At 38.1% G+C, this 16033-nt stretch overlaps 1 protein-coding gene across 2 annotated transcripts in view; it reads right to left on the reverse strand.

Moving 5' to 3' along the window:
* Positions 1-492: 492 nt before the first annotated feature.
* Positions 493-16033, reverse strand: part of LOC126213203 (uncharacterized) — a 143033-nt gene continuing 127492 nt past the window's right edge. For both annotated transcript variants that reach the window (XM_049940836.1, XM_049940835.1), the window contains exons 4-5: positions 5076-5168; positions 493-852 (exon numbers count right to left, since the gene is read on the reverse strand). In XM_049940836.1, the coding sequence (XP_049796793.1) occupies positions 745-852; positions 5076-5168 (201 nt within the window). In that variant the 3' untranslated portion in view covers positions 493-744. The remainder of the gene's footprint in view (positions 853-5075; positions 5169-16033) is intronic.

Below are 16033 nucleotides of genomic sequence, written 5' to 3' on the forward strand. Positions count from 1 at the left end.
GACAGATGCATTCCAGTCCAAGCTGCTGGAGATGGTGGTTGCGTGCGTGCGCGCGCGCACACACACACACACACACACACACACACACACACACACACACACACGTGTGTGTGTGTGTGTGTGTGTGTGTGTGTGTGTGTGTGTGTGTGTGTGTGTGTGTGTGTGTGTTTTCTTTTCTACAGAAGGCTTTAACCCGAAACTAAATCTGTTACAGTCTTCTCTTTGTGCCTATCTGCAACACAATGTGTCTTCTTTACAGTGAGCAGTAATCTATCCTTTTCCTTCAGTTTTTGATGTTTTTATCAAATGTAATAACTTTCCCACCTTTGTGGCACAAACTCACAAATATCATTGATCCACTGAGAAGATTAAAAAATTCAGTATATTTTTCTGTGTTGCATAAACCAGGAATTTTTGGAAAAAAAAAGGACATGTAACAAATGAGCAACACTACCAAAATTAATATTTCTATTAAATGTGAATTTAATGCATCAAACACACATATGCATTATACAATATGTTTGATATCAAGGTCACTGAAACTAGGATTATACAATTGTTACAAGTCCAGTTCAGATTCTATTCAGAACAATCAGTAAATGAAAGATTATAATCTAAAGCAAGTGGAATAGCTCAAATAAATTGGAAAATTATTAGTAGAGCAGAGTTCCAGGAAACTCAATCTGTGCCTATTACACTGTGATGCATCTTTTAAATTAAACAATTTACCAAAGATGTTTTTCCTCAGTCTACACACAGTAAATCAGAGATGTGAATGCTTACAATATTCTCAGTTTCATTCATGTCCAAATGTAGTTCAGAATCCTCCTTGATAACATCTTGCAACGGATCCTGATGAAAAGAAAACAATCCACCAATTAACACTGCTTGTACACATCTGCAGATACATGGTTCTCAGTATTATATTATGAACATCATTGAACATATCAGATATTCTCGTTGCTTATGAAGAAAGAAATTTAAAAAATATAATTTTCCAAGCAGCTATTCTATCAGCACACATCCCAACCATTTCACACCATGCTACACTGTGCTAGGCTCTCTACACAGTAAAGTTCACAGGTATTGTTGACTTTTACCCTCTTCAGCAGACCACAAAGTTTACCCCCAGTTAGTGTTGTGGATTTTCCATCCACTCACACTTCATTACAACCATTTGTCTTCAGTATTTAATGATCTAAATTGCCAATTGTTGCCTGTGTTTATCTACATAACACACTTCCATGCTCACAGAAATGTCTCAGATGTGTTCAGGAATAGGAGACGTTTACAACCAATGTTAGGTTGTTACCTTTTATCCATCTCATCAATGTTTCTCCTTCTGTCTAGACATCAGTCTCTGGCACTAGACCAAAGGGGCAAGAGATTATGAGCCTAAAAAAATACTTTTCTTGTAATGCTTGAGGACTCAATTTTGTAAAAAATACTGGGATTGTAACTCTTCATATACCATATTTTTAGTTTTGCTGGAAATAGTGAACGAAGTCACTATCATTTCATATTTGCATTGTTCTGGATGTACTAATGCTCCATTGTTTTATATCCAGAAAGTTGTTGTGCCAGTGAATTAAATACTCTTGAATGACAACTCTGAATTTCCCAGCTTGTAGTGGCGCGATCTGCACCACTACTCAGGAAGAACCATCAAATCTGTTTCCTCGGTGTTACTCCCCGGGTCGATTACACTTGCTCTGTAGGCTACAGTCCTCACTGTTTGTAACTCAGCATGGGACTTTGCAATGTTTGTGACACATTATGTCAGGAGCCATTATCCAATATCCCCCATTCAAGTTGGCTCTTTACTGAATCTGTTAATTTTCTGAGGACTATAATGCAAACTTCTGGATAAACATCACTTTGTCCCTCATGTCTGTGATGTCCAGTGTGGCTGCCCTAAACTCACTGTGTATCTCTCTAGTGTCACCATCTTCATTCTTGTCCCTGACGATCTTCTCACTACGGCCAGTAACACCTTTGGTATCAATTACTCCCTCACACTGTTGTGACATCACTGCCTGTGACAACTGCCCTGTCTTGAAAAACCTATAAATATTTTAGAAATGAGTTCCTTAATTCCCAGCACTTCTCCCAAATATGTGTCTTACGAAATATGTGATTTATTACAGTTAAATATCCCTGCCTATTTATCTTTCATTTCTCCTACGGCCACACTATGTAAACTAGTTTTTGGGGTGTGGTAGAGGATACTACTGGTATGATTCATTATCGTATACCACTTTCTCACATAAGAGGGGGAGAGAAAGAGAGAAGAGAGAGAGAGAGAGAGAGAGAGAGAGAGAGAGAGAGAGAGAGAGAGAGAGAGAGAGAGAGAGGAGGGGGGTGGGAGTGGGGGGTTGTAGAGACATTCAAAGGTTTCAGAAATGTTTATGTAGTTCAGGTGTTTGGTAAGGATGAGTGTCAGAATGAATCCTTATGAGCTCTTATGTGTCTAATTTTGCCATCACAGTCATCCAGCAAGATGTATATTGGAATAAATACTACAACAATATCTAACTCTTCTTACAATGTCCTGTAGAAGTGGAACTATGATACACCCCTAAAAAAAGCTAACAGTTCTGAGCCTCTTTCCTGACACTGTTTCATGAGGCTCCAGTATGCACTACATGACTATGTACACTCCATTTATAGATGTAACATTAACATTTGCATTTTTATGGGTAGGAGAGGGGGGACACATCTTCTAACTGGTTTGACATGGCTAGTCACAAATTCCTCTCCTATGCCTACCTCTTCATCTCAGAATAACACTGGCACACAATTCCCTCAATTATATGTATGACATATTCCAGCTCTGTCTTCCTCTACAGTTTCTCCCTTCTCTAGCTCCCTCTAGTACCATGCAAGTTATTCCCTGACATCTTAACCCTTCTTGTCTCATCCTATCCCTTCTTTCTATCAGTGGTTTCCTGAAGTTCTTTTATTCACCAATTCTGCATTGAACCTCCTCATCCATTACCTCATTAGTTCACCTTATTCTGAGCAACCTTCTTTAATATCACTTTTCAGATGGTTCAGGTCTTTTTTTCCACTGACCAACTGCATTATCCCGTAGTAATGCCAAAACTCTCTCCAAGCCGATTTCATTTTACGTTTTTATTACCAAAACTAAAAAGACATACAAGGCATTTATGTCTTGTCACAGGTCTGTGAATATATTGAGTTGAAAACTTTCCTAAGTTCCCAAGCATACCAAGTCTTTCATCATATATTAGTACAGCTTTCCTTTATTGTCATCCCTGTATTTATTTTTCAGCAGAATGCAAATTCAGTCTGCTTGTATTGTTTTCTTGGAATACTTTCACTTTCTACTCCTATCAAAGTCTAATATGATTTCAGTGGCAAAAGACTGTGTTGCATTCAGTGATCACACTCCCATATACTGGATAAGAGGAAATCAAATGAAAATAAGACAGATGGAAAAGTAAGTAAACTATTTATTATTTCAAAAGTAACCACCATAAACGTTAACACATTTATCCCAAAGTGAAAAAAGATGGTCAGTGCCTTCAATGAAGATTGTTTGCAGTTGCATACAGCACCATGATTGTACCCAGGTGTGCACCTCTTCATTCAAAGCAAACTGGTGGCCATGAATGTCTTTCATCAGAGGTCCAAAAGTTTGGAAACCACATGGGGAGAGATCGTGACTGAATGGAGGATGCTTAAGAGCTTAGAAGCAGAACTTCTGCTGCACATTCAAAATCACTTGGTAGCATGTGGTGACCATTATACTGGAACAGAGTGATGCCCTTTGTCAATATTCCTGGGCATTTGGGCTTTGCTGCAGAAGTTTTGCTGGTGAGCCCTTGCTCTTCCATACAATACCAAACTCGCCTCATGCAATTTCCATATTTTTGGTGCCCTGATGAAAGAGATTCATGGCTGTTGATTTGCTCCAGATCAATAGGTACACATAAGTACAACCATGTTTCAGTATGGAATTGCAAACATTTTTCAATGAAGGCACTGACCTGTCTAACAGCAGAATCAATGTGTTAACGGTTATGATGGTTATTTTTGTAACAATGAACAGTTTAGTTAATCAAACAAGGGAAAATCCAGGATGGAATGTAACAATATTATGAGAAGGAAAGTTGCTTCTCATCATATAGCAGCAATGATGAGTCGCAGATAGGCTCAACAGAAAGATTAACACTTAAAGCTTTCAGCCAATGGCCTTTGTCTATAATACATACACATATGCATGTGTACACACACACACACACACACACACACACGTCTATTTTTGACAAAGCTTTTATTTGACTGCTCATTATATGATCTGGTTATATCTGTGGTGCAGTTATAAGTGTGACAAGGTCCTATGTCATTTCAAAATTAAACTCGGGCACTACAGAGATGTAAATAATTCTACTGTCAGAAGAAAACCTATCAACAGAAAGAGTGCTTTCTCATCATTAATCACATGAATACAGCATTTCTTTTGTTATCATCAGACTTACAAAATTTCGTGCTGTTTACACAGCTTCTTGCCCTCTCGCAGAGTCTTTTCCACACATGCTGTTCACGAAATGCAATGCTCCATTACAATGCAATTTATTATATATGTACTAGATAAACCTATCTTTCTTATGTGCAAACTATGCATGGTTCTAGTAACACAGTCAGTTTTTCTTAATATACTTAAGTGAAAAATGGCTTGTAAATCTGAAATATATATCCATTAGATATCTTACTGCTTATGGTTGACTACTTCACCTCTTCCAGTTTTTCTGTTACAGCACTGTGATACTGAGACAGATTAACAGTTACTGTAAAGAGCAGTCTTCCTAGTTATGTCAGTACTAAGTAGCAATTTGAAGCATTCATTACATAGAAAAAGAAGAAAAATTTATGTAACAACATACCATAAGGTAACTACAGTCAACTGAAAGTCTATAACAAATCTTGAAATTGCTGATATTGTAACAATGTTTCAGTATCTATGGTCATTTAATTTTAATTCACCCATTACATGTCATGATATTCTCATTGAACATCAAGCATAATGCAACACTGATACAAAAACTTACATTATGTTCAGAGGCATCCACACGTAGTTTCAGTTCTGGATCTTGCTTTACAGGAAGACCACATTTTTCAGTATTTAATGGATCTTCAAGAAACTGGGAAAAAAAGGAAAATATGATGCATTCAAAATTGTGTGTGTTGTTCTTAGGTGGCTCTCTTGGAAGAGGGGTGGAGGAAAAGAAAGAGAAGGGCAATGCTTTCAAACAGATTTCATGTAGAAACTAACAGGGAAAATCCACGGAGACCATGCATATTCAACAAACAGCCCCAAGCAGCAAGAAAATATGGATGCCATCTTCAAACATTTAAAACAAAAAGTTTCTATACTCTGGAAGCCAAATGCATCTGAAAGAGATCACTCATCAATTAGCAAAACAAACTATTTCTTACATACCAAGCAGTGACGCATACACAGTCTTTCATTCTGAGTAACAATGGCATTTAATTTCTATACAAAAACTAAAACATATTACTAAATATAATGACAACTTTCTCCTTCCGACCAATACCACTGTCATGGTACCAATATGTTGAGTTTTGAAACATTTATCAACTATTAAATGTATTTCACACCCAAAATTATACATATATTATGAAATCATTCTAAATTTTTATTGGTAAGTAAAAATATGAGATCTGTTCAAAAATTTCCTGAACATTTGTAATTTTGCACCAATGGCGTGTTGGAGTGAAATTCGATTGGCATCTCGCACACACCTTTGTTTAATGTGTAATTGCCAGAAGTTTCATTGTTGTATGTCTGTTAATTATTGTTTAGCGCTGCATTGAATATAACATTGTGTCACACAGTGTGAATTTCAAGACGGCAGAGTTAGAGGAGCAATGTGTCTGCATTAAATTTTGCATGAAACTCAAGAAAACCTTTACAGACGCACCAAATGATGCAGGAAGCCCACAGCGAAGAGTGCTGAAGCTGTACTTGGTATTACGAATGGTTCACAATGTTTAAAAATGGCCAGATAAAAGTTAAAGATAACCCTTCTTCAGGATGTCTTTCAATGTCTACTGACAACACTCATGTCAGGATCATCAATGAAATTGTGTGTGCCAATCAAATACAGACTGTTCAAGAGATTGCAGAAGAATGTAACATTTCAGTTGGAACATGTCGTGAAATCCTGACACAGCTCCTTGTGTAATGCATCGTGTGGCCACTAAGTTTGTCCTGCGACTCATGAGCTGAGAGCGGAAAGATATTCACCTTGCACTCTGTGAAGAGTTTTTGGATCATTCAAATGAGAACGAGATGTTCCTTAAAAGAGTTGTAACTGGTGATAAGACGTGTCTACAGTTATGATGTTGAGAACAAGGTTCAGACATCATTATGGGTCAGGAAAGGTTCTCCACAACCAAAGAAAGCTTGTCAAGTCAGGTTGTAACGACAACTGTACATATAATATTTTTTTCTTTATGAATTTCTCTAAATTAGTGTGAAAAATGGTTGATTTAATTTCTTGCTCTTTTCGTGATGTTAAAGAAACTGTGAGTAACTTTTGAAATGAATATTATTAATTATGTTAGATTTCAAATGATGTGATAATCAAAAGAAAGTGTACTTAATGTTAAAACTATTGTAAAATGTGGAAATTGTAATTTAAACACTTGGTCCATATGTAGGTAATGCATTAGGATATGTGTAGTAGAAAACCTGTGGTGAATACCCTACCTGTAGGGGAGCAGGAAAAGGTGGAGGCAGGCGAGAGCGGGAAGACGCACACTGGGCGCGGTTCGGCACAACGGGCTCAGTAGACAGTCGGAGGCGAGCATCAGTAAGAGTCGGAGTTGTGAATCGGTCAGAGGAACACGTACTGTACCGAGGCGGCTACCTAGGAAAAGTGGATTCCATTGAGCCTCGGATGAACCGATTCCGACGACTACTCGGCATGGCTATATTCTGAGGCACAAAATTGGAAAGATTACGACGCTAAGAAGACGGAAAGTGCCTATGTAGCGTGAGCCTTAGCCGCGCTTGTATGTGTGCCGTGCTGCCCGCTACCTCGCTGCCCGCCAACCGCCGCACCGACTTGCACAGGTCAAACATTTATTTCATCTTTAGAAGTGTATTTGTGTGGACCAGTGTCGAAAATGTTTCTAACCGTTCAATAATAACGTGACTTTTACCAGAATTGCCTTAGCCATGACTTATCCTGATCACCGACCTAGACAGGATCCTTACCTCGTATTGTGCAACCCGAGTATCCTGAACTGAAAGTTTATAATTAGTGTAAATGAGAATTATCAGCAGCCAAACTTTTGCTATAAAGAAATTTAAAAGTTCTGTGAATTATTGCAAATGTTGGTAAAGGACAAAAGTATGACTAAACTGAAAGAGAGTTTTTTGAATTGAGTTAGCGATGCTATTTAATTAACTTGAGACAGAACTAATGACAGTTAAATTATTCAGAAGTAAGACAAAAGAGTAGTTATCCATTGATTGATAAATTTGAGTGTTAATTTGCCTTTTAGTACTTAACCGTTTCAGTATAACGACCATAACAGTTTCAGGGCCCCCCCCCCCTTCTCTTGTTCATTCTTTCAAACCTTGAAATGTGCTGATCATATTTGACCAGTAAATTTAAGTCCTTTATTGAACCTAAGTGTATTAGTGTTGTTTTCCCAATTTCAATAGTGACATTGTATGTGTGTTTTCAAAACTGTGCACTCAAGGAAAATCTATGCCCGATTTCAGTCTGATCAATATACGAAATGCAGTTCGTAATAATCATTGCTGTGTGGTGTTATGTGAATTTAGCTCGTCCAAATTAGTACAAAAAGGGAAAGCTTTAGTTCAGTGGATTTTTCTGGTTCCAAACTTTGCCATATAACGCATCATTACTACGTGTTACTATGCTTGTACATGCACCCACTTGTACAAGGAAAAACTCACTCATTGCCTAAGTAGGCTGGCGACCGAATCATTAATTATAGGTAGCATCTACTGTGTATACTTCTTGTCCATGCGAACGAGCAATTATGCTTTACATTTGCTTGATGCATCACTGTAGTTACTGACTGATTACAAGTCCGATCTTGCTTCTATTAGGTACACGCGGTCAATTTATGTACTAAAATCCTTGGTTATAAGGTGAAGCCCATGAACTTATTACAGTACAGGCTTTATACAGCTAGCGTACGTCCGAGTAGGGCGGTAGCGTTACACGTGGCTTCCCGGTGACAGGACTTCCAGTTGTTGTCGGTTACAAATTAACGTAAAGATCGATCAGTGGATGTCCAGTGGCACGAATAGTAATAAAAGTCAGTAAAGTAAACTGCAGTGAACGTCAAGTACGACAGTGTGTTGTAGTTGGCATTCGATATGGACGGGAATGTAGGCAGGGTAGATGCGCCGAGCGAAATGGAGAATGCGGCTGGCAATAGCCGGAGTTTACGCGGCCAGATAACAGATGGCATTAGCAGAAGACAATTGGCGTACATACAATACCACGAACACGTTAACGAACAGATTGAAATGGCGAGATCGCCTCGAACGCAGCAAGGAATGAAACAGGAAGTAGAGGGTGACTTTGTAGATGATAGTGGGTATGTGAATGAATCCACTGACAGGTTTGAGTCACCACAGATAAAGAAAGAACCGAAAGAAACTTTTGAAGTAGGATCGGAACACACCGATTCCGTAGAACAAAACAGTGTGAACATATTAAGCATGAACGATTTATTTGAACAATTAACTAAACAAATTGCAACACCGAATGATCAGCTTCAAAAACAAGTCGGCAATCAGGTTAATCAGCTTAAAACACACGTTGACGAGCAACTCAAAAAACAGGTGGATCGGATTAAAGCACAGGTTGAAGGACAGGGAATTAAAATTAGTAAACAAATAGAACAGGTAGAACAAAAGGTGGTTAATTTAAGTTCTGTGGTAAATACTATGAAATTTGAAATTGACACCATTAACAAAAATATGGACACTATGCAGGGGGAAATTGTTAACATTAACAGTAGGTTCGATGTTGAAATTCTCAACATACAAGAGAAAGTAGAGCCCCTGGTAGAAACAAAAGTAGACGAAAAAGTTTTCGGTCTCAAAACTGAGATCGTAAACGAATGTCAACAAGGAATTTCACAGTTGAAAAGGGCAGTTTCAGACACTGAAAAAGATTTAGGCGAGAGAGTTACCGAATGTGAACAAAATTCTTCGAAAATTCAAGGCAAAATTTTTGACCTTGAGAATAAAATTAAAGATAGGCCTGGTGTTGTCTGTAATGGCACACCGATTACAAAGCTGTTAGAAGGCGAGGAACGCTTCGATCCAGCCAAGAAACATAACGGGTGGCATCCGTTAGATTTCATCAAAAATTGCGAGAGAGTATTTCCTGAGCACTTGTCTGATCAGGAAAAGATAAATGTTGTAATTAGCGCCTTAGCAGGTGATGCTAAGCGCTGGGGAATAAATTTAAATACTGAACGAATGACGTTCGAAGAATTTAGGCAGAGATTTACGGAAGAATATTGGTCCGAACAAAAGCAGGATCATTTATGGCGCGAATTTATCATGGCCAAGCTTCATGATAACAGGGGCAGAAATTCTTTGAAAGATTTCTGCGAGCATTGGTACCGAAAATTGACACACTTAAGAGGTAGAAGATCAGATTCAGAAATTATCTGGGAGCTATACAAAAAGCTTCCAGAAGATTCAAAGAGATACGTACGAAGCAATCATCGTAGCTTCCAAGCATTTCTAGAAAGGGTCGAAGATGAAGACCATTGGCGCGAAAGTCGTGCCAATTATCAAAATTTTGGTCATCGTAATAATCGTAATAATGACGAACGAAATGACGGCGATGGATTTCGCGTCAATATAATACAGAGAGGAAGAGGTAGAGGAAGAGGTAGAGGAAATTATTCAGGTCGCGGTAGAGTGTGTACCGCGCAAAATAATAACGACGCGGGAAACTAATTTCCGCGAACGTTGCGGGCCAAACGGAAGCGGACAATACATACCGGCCCCGATTTGAAAAAAGATACTGGACCGACCGTAATGTAATGAGACAGGCTAGGGACAGGAATGGAACGCCGCGGCGTGTGGTGGCGAAACAAGCGTCAGCTGCGAGCCAGAATGAGTCATTTCTGCCGCACAGAACGCTACAGGTTAACAGGCGAGTGGAGCATCAGAGGGCAACGGCCCAGCCTAGCAGAACATCTGTTAAGAAAGAAGCCGCTAGAAATACGGCAGCAGTAGATACGAATATAGCCGTCAGAGCTAATGGAAACTTTGCGAGTAATAATTCCGTGGCAAAGGAAACGATAAAGGAAACTGTGAATACACAGAGAGATGCGGTTAGCAGTGTTTGCAATGAAATTAAAGGCGAGGATGAATTAGCAGAAGTAACTGATTGGCGTGTGCAGATCGATAATCTGTACATGGGCCTAAAGCAATGTGAGTGGGAGGATTTTAAGGAATATGAGGCGAAGAAGGTAGTTAATGGGAAAGGAAATGATAGGGACGTCGATAAGGTGACATGGCCCGAATTGGAAGAGGAGAGAATAAATAGCGCCGCGCAAAGTACGCGTGCCACCAATAGGATGCAGATTAAGGATAGGAAGGATTTGGAGGATGAAATCCTCAGCATTGACGAAGAAATAACTTCTGCTAACAGTCCGCCAATGGTACAAGCTGCTACCGAGAGGCACCGTGGAGAAGGGGCAGATGATTACCTGAAAGTAATCAAAGTCCACGAGGATTACACCGAATATGAAGTCACAGTGGAAGTGAATAAAGCTGAGGATGAGGCCGTATTGCCAAAAGAGGAGATTGAATTGAAATCCAAGCCTGACGACAATACAGAGGAAGAACTTAGTACCTGTCTCAGAAAAGCTTTTATGTTAGAACCTGAAAGCGATCCGGAATGGTCGGATTCCGACGATAGTTCGGATGATGAAAGATACGCAAATACAGACGAAAATGAATGTACTAGCTCTCCCTATTGTTCAAAAGTAGCGTACTTAAGTGAATCTGATGGTGAGGAAGAGAGTAATGATGACTCTAGTGACGATGAGTTTGCAGGTGTAAACGAAAGTGAATATACTTTTACTGAAAGAGGGTATGAGAAAATTAGTGACATTTTTCCAGGGCAAGATACAGTGAATAGAAGTGGGCAAAAACTGAATGAATTATTCAGTAATGTAAACCAGGGGCATAATTTGCAGGAACCTCCAGATGATACTATACAGGGGCACGCCTTAATAAATGTTTTGAAGGAGTGTGAATTACAGGAACAAAAAGAACCACCTGATAAAATCATAGCAGAACAGGGAATGTTGTACCTTGCTAAAGACTTTGAAATTTCAAAACCTAAAAAGCCACCTGATGAAACGAAACGTTGGCAAGATCTGAATGGATTAGTGAAAGATGTAGAAAATAGGAGGCCTAAAAAGCCACCACACTTAAGTGACTGTTTTATGAACCCTAAAAGACTGCCTTGTTAATAAAAAGACTGGGGGCAGGATACTGTTTTTGTATATATTATTAGTATTATGCATGACTTTATTATTACTGTATCTCAGTGTTACCTGAAAGTGAATTATTGGGTTTGTTGATTTAGAGTCTGGGGCAGATTTATATCGGATTTTGAGAATGTCATGAACACATTACATCATGAAACTACAGGATTTCCACCGGAAGAAATTTTGTTAGGCAGAAATTGTAAAAGTTTAATTGAAGAAAAACTAGAGTTTCCACCTTGTACAAGTTTCGGATTGGATCAAAAGAAAGAATTGGTGATAAAAAGGGCAAAGCAAAAAGCTGAATCTAGATCTAAAAGACACAATAAAAATTTAAAAGTTTCGAAATTTAAAATTGGAGATTATGTTCTTTTAAAAAACCACGAAAAGTCTAGTGAACTAAACCATGAAATTTCAAAATTTAAATATATTTAAAATGGACCATATATAATACAGAATATTCCACACGACAATGCTTACTACCTGATCTACCCAAAATCCAAAAGACCTTTAGGTGTAAGAAATATTGTGGACCTGAAACTGTATGTTCCTAGAAATGAGTGAGATAAGAATAATCAGAAAGCGACTGGTAATAAATGTGCTGTATCTTATGCTGAACCCAAGTTATTCTAAATGTAACTAATCTTTGTAAATGTCTGTATACCCTTGAAAGTGTGCTAATGTAGTTATGTGAGTTTCAGATTACCAATTGTACTGTAACTGTAAAAAATATATGGAGAAAGGGACTGAAATGAAAGGATAAATGCTATCAGCCAGATAAAAGATGGGACTGTCAAAAATGAAAATGGGCAGTGTATGAACCATGATATGAAGGACTGCCAAATACCAATGAGGGCAGATAAATAGTCGATGGAAAATTGTAAATATGATCCAGGAGATGTGATAATATGAAGTGAAAAGGACTGCCCAAATCCGCACAATAGGCAGCAGATATGTGTAGTTAATTTTTTTGAATATATGTGTGTATTTTGTTTAGTAAGTAAGGAAATGGACTGCTATTCAAAGCAAGCAGCGACAAATTATCTTATAATGTGTACAAAATATGCAATTGTTTTTGTAGTTAAATGTTTGTATTCCAAAATTTAAATTATTTCTTTGAGAAAATTAGAAGAATTAATTAAATTACTATTTTAGTAATGTTATGATGAGAAGTTGGACTGTGCAAAAGGCACTTGAGTAAATGATAAATAATTATTCTTGAAGTGTTAAAAGAGTGTAAACTTATATACAGGGAGTAGAAGGACATATGTAGTGTAAACCTTTTGGACATTTAAGTAAAGATTCAGAACCACTGTATAATTGTAAGATTAAGTGTTCCCATAAAATTTGGATTTAAGCAAAATTTTCTGGAAACAGGGGCATGTGTAACGACAACTGTACATATAATAATTTTTTTCTTTATGAATTTCTCTAAATTAGTGTGAAAAATGGTTGATTTAATTTCTTGCTCTTTTCGTGATGTTAAAGAAACTGCGAGTAACTTTTGAAATGAATATTATTAATTATGTTAGATTTCAAATGATGTGATAATCAAAAGAAAGTGTACTTAATGTTAAAACTATTGTAAAATGTGGAAATTGTAATTTAAACACTTGGTCCATACGTAGGTAATGCATTAGGATATGTGTAGTAGAAAACCTGTGGTGAATACCCTACCTGTAGGGGAGCGGGAAAAGGTGGAGGCAGGCGAGAGCGGGAAGACGCACACTGGGCGCGGTTCGGCACAATGGGCTCAGTAGACAGTCGGAGGCGAGCATCAGTAAGATTCGGAGTTGTGAATCGGTCAGAGGAACACGTACTGTACCGAGGCGGCTACCTAGGAAAAGTGGATTCCATTGAGCCTCGGATGAACCGATTCCGACGACTACTCGGCATGGCTATATTCTGAGGCACAAAATTGGAAAGATTACGACGCTAAGAAGACGGAAAGTGCCTATGTAGCGTGAGCCTTAGCCGCGCTTGTATGTGTGCCGTGCTGCCCGCTACCTCGCTGCCCGCCAACCGCCGCACCGACTTGCACAGGTCAAACATTTATTTCATCTTTAGAAGTGTATTTGTGTGGACCAGTGTCGAAAATGTTTCTAACCGTTCAATAATAACGTGACTTTTACCAGAATTGCCTTAGCCATGACTTATCCTGATCACCGACCTAGACAGGATCCTTACCTCGTATTGTGCAACCCGAGTATCCTGAACTGAAAGTTTATAATTAGTGTAAATGAGAATTATCAGCAGCCAAACTTTTGCTATAAAGAAATTTAAAAGTTCTGTGAATTATTGCAAATGTTGGTAAAGGACAAAAGTATGACTAAACTGAAAGAGAGTTTTTTGAATTGAGTTAGCGATGCTATTTAATTAACTTGAGACAGAACTAATGACAGTTAAATTATTCAGAAGTAAGACAAAAGAGTAGTTATCCATTGATTGATAAATTTGAGTGTTAATTTGCCTTTTAGTACTTAACCGTTTCAGTATAACGACCATAACAGTTTCAGGGCCCCCCCCCCCTTCTCTTGTTCATTCTTTCAAACCTTGAAATGTGCTGATCATATTTGACCAGTAAATTTAAGTCCTTTATTGAACCTAAGTGTATTAGTGTTGTTTTCCCAATTTCAATAGTGACATTGTATGTGTGTTTTCAAAACTGTGCACTCAAGGAAAATCTATGCCCGATTTCAGTCTGATCAATATACGAAATGCAGTTCGTAATAATCATTGCTGTGTGGTGTTATGTGAATTTAGCTCGTCCAAATTAGTACAAAAAGGGAAAGCTTTAGTTCAGTGGATTTTTCTGGTTCCAAACTTTGCCATATAACGCATCATTACTACGTGTTACTATGCTTGTACATGCACCCACTTGTACAAGGAAAAACTCACTCATTGCCTAAGTAGGCTGGCGACCGAATCATTAATTATAGGTAGCATCTACTGTGTATACTTCTTGTCCATGCGAACGAGCAATTATGCTTTACATTTGCTTGATGCATCACTGTAGTTACTGACTGATTACAAGTCCGATCTTGCTTCTATTAGGTACACGCGGTCAATTTATGTACTAAAATCCTTGGTTATAAGGTGAAGCCCGTGAACTTATTACAGTACAGGCTTTATACAGCTAACGTACGTCCGAGTAGGGCGGTAGCGTTACAAGGTCAAATGTCAAAGCCATGCTGATAGTGTTCTTTGACTTTAAAGGATTAGTTCATCATGAATTCGTGCCACAGGGTCAAACTATTAATTGATGCTGCTATCGGGAATGTTTCAACACCTGCGAGAAAATATAAGAAGGAAATGGTGTGAAATGTGGCGAGAAAATTCATGGCACATCTACATCAACATATACATAGATACTCTGCAGGTCACACTTAAGTGCCTGGCTGAGCATTCATCAAGCCACCTTCACAATAATTCTCTATTATTCCGATCTCTAACAGTGCACGGAAAAAAATAACTCCTGTATTTTTTCATATGGGCTATGATGTATTTTATTTCTCCCTATGTAGGTCAGCATACACAAAATATTTTCTCATTCAGAGGAGAAAGTTGGTGATTGAAATTTCATGAGAAGATTCTGCCACAATGAAAAATGCCTTTGTTTTAATTATATCCACACCTCTCTTTTGTTTGCCTTCCCTACAACATTTTCTATGTGTTCTTTCCAAATTACGTTGTTTGTAATTGTAATTCCTAGGTATTCAGGAACGATACAGATATCTTCTCTAAATCATTTTGTAATTTGTTTTGATCTTCTTATGACTTTAGTAGATGATAAATAACAGCATCATCTGCAAATAATCTAAGATGGCTGCTGAGATTGTCTCCTAAATCATTTATATAGATAAGGAACAGCAGAGGGCCTATAACTATACCTTGGGAATTGCCAGAAATCACTTTTGTTTCACTCTGTGACTTTCTAATAGTTACTACAAACTGTAACCTTTCTGAAAGTTAATCAAGAATCCAGTCACATAACTAAGACTATGTTCCATAAGAACACAATTTCACTACAAGCTGATTGTGTGTTACAGTGTCAAAAGCTTTCTTAAAATCTAGAAATACGGAATCAATTTGAAATCTCTTGTCAATAACACTCAACACTTTGTGTGTAAAGAGCCAGTTGCGTTTCACAAGAACGATGTTTTCTAAATCAGTGTTGACTGTATCAATAGACAGCACATGACAACACACCCACACATTCATCCCTGTTTATGTGAGACTACTGCACAAAAAACGAAATCACTGTGCTGCCTCATCCTCTGTATTTTCCAGACCTGGCCCTGGCGGACTTTTTTTTTTATTTCCAAAGTTGAAAACAAAATTGAAAGTATGAAAATTTGCAATGATAGAGGAGATAAGAGAAAATTCGCAGACGGTGCTCTGCACAGTCCAGCATGGGTACAAAGATTGCTTCCAGAAGTGGAAACAGCATTGGGAGCAAAGTATCAATTGTAGA

Source organism: Schistocerca nitens, chromosome 11 (genome assembly GCF_023898315.1).
Source record: "Schistocerca nitens isolate TAMUIC-IGC-003100 chromosome 11, iqSchNite1.1, whole genome shotgun sequence".
NCBI classification, from domain to species: Eukaryota; Metazoa; Arthropoda; class Insecta; order Orthoptera; family Acrididae; genus Schistocerca; species Schistocerca nitens.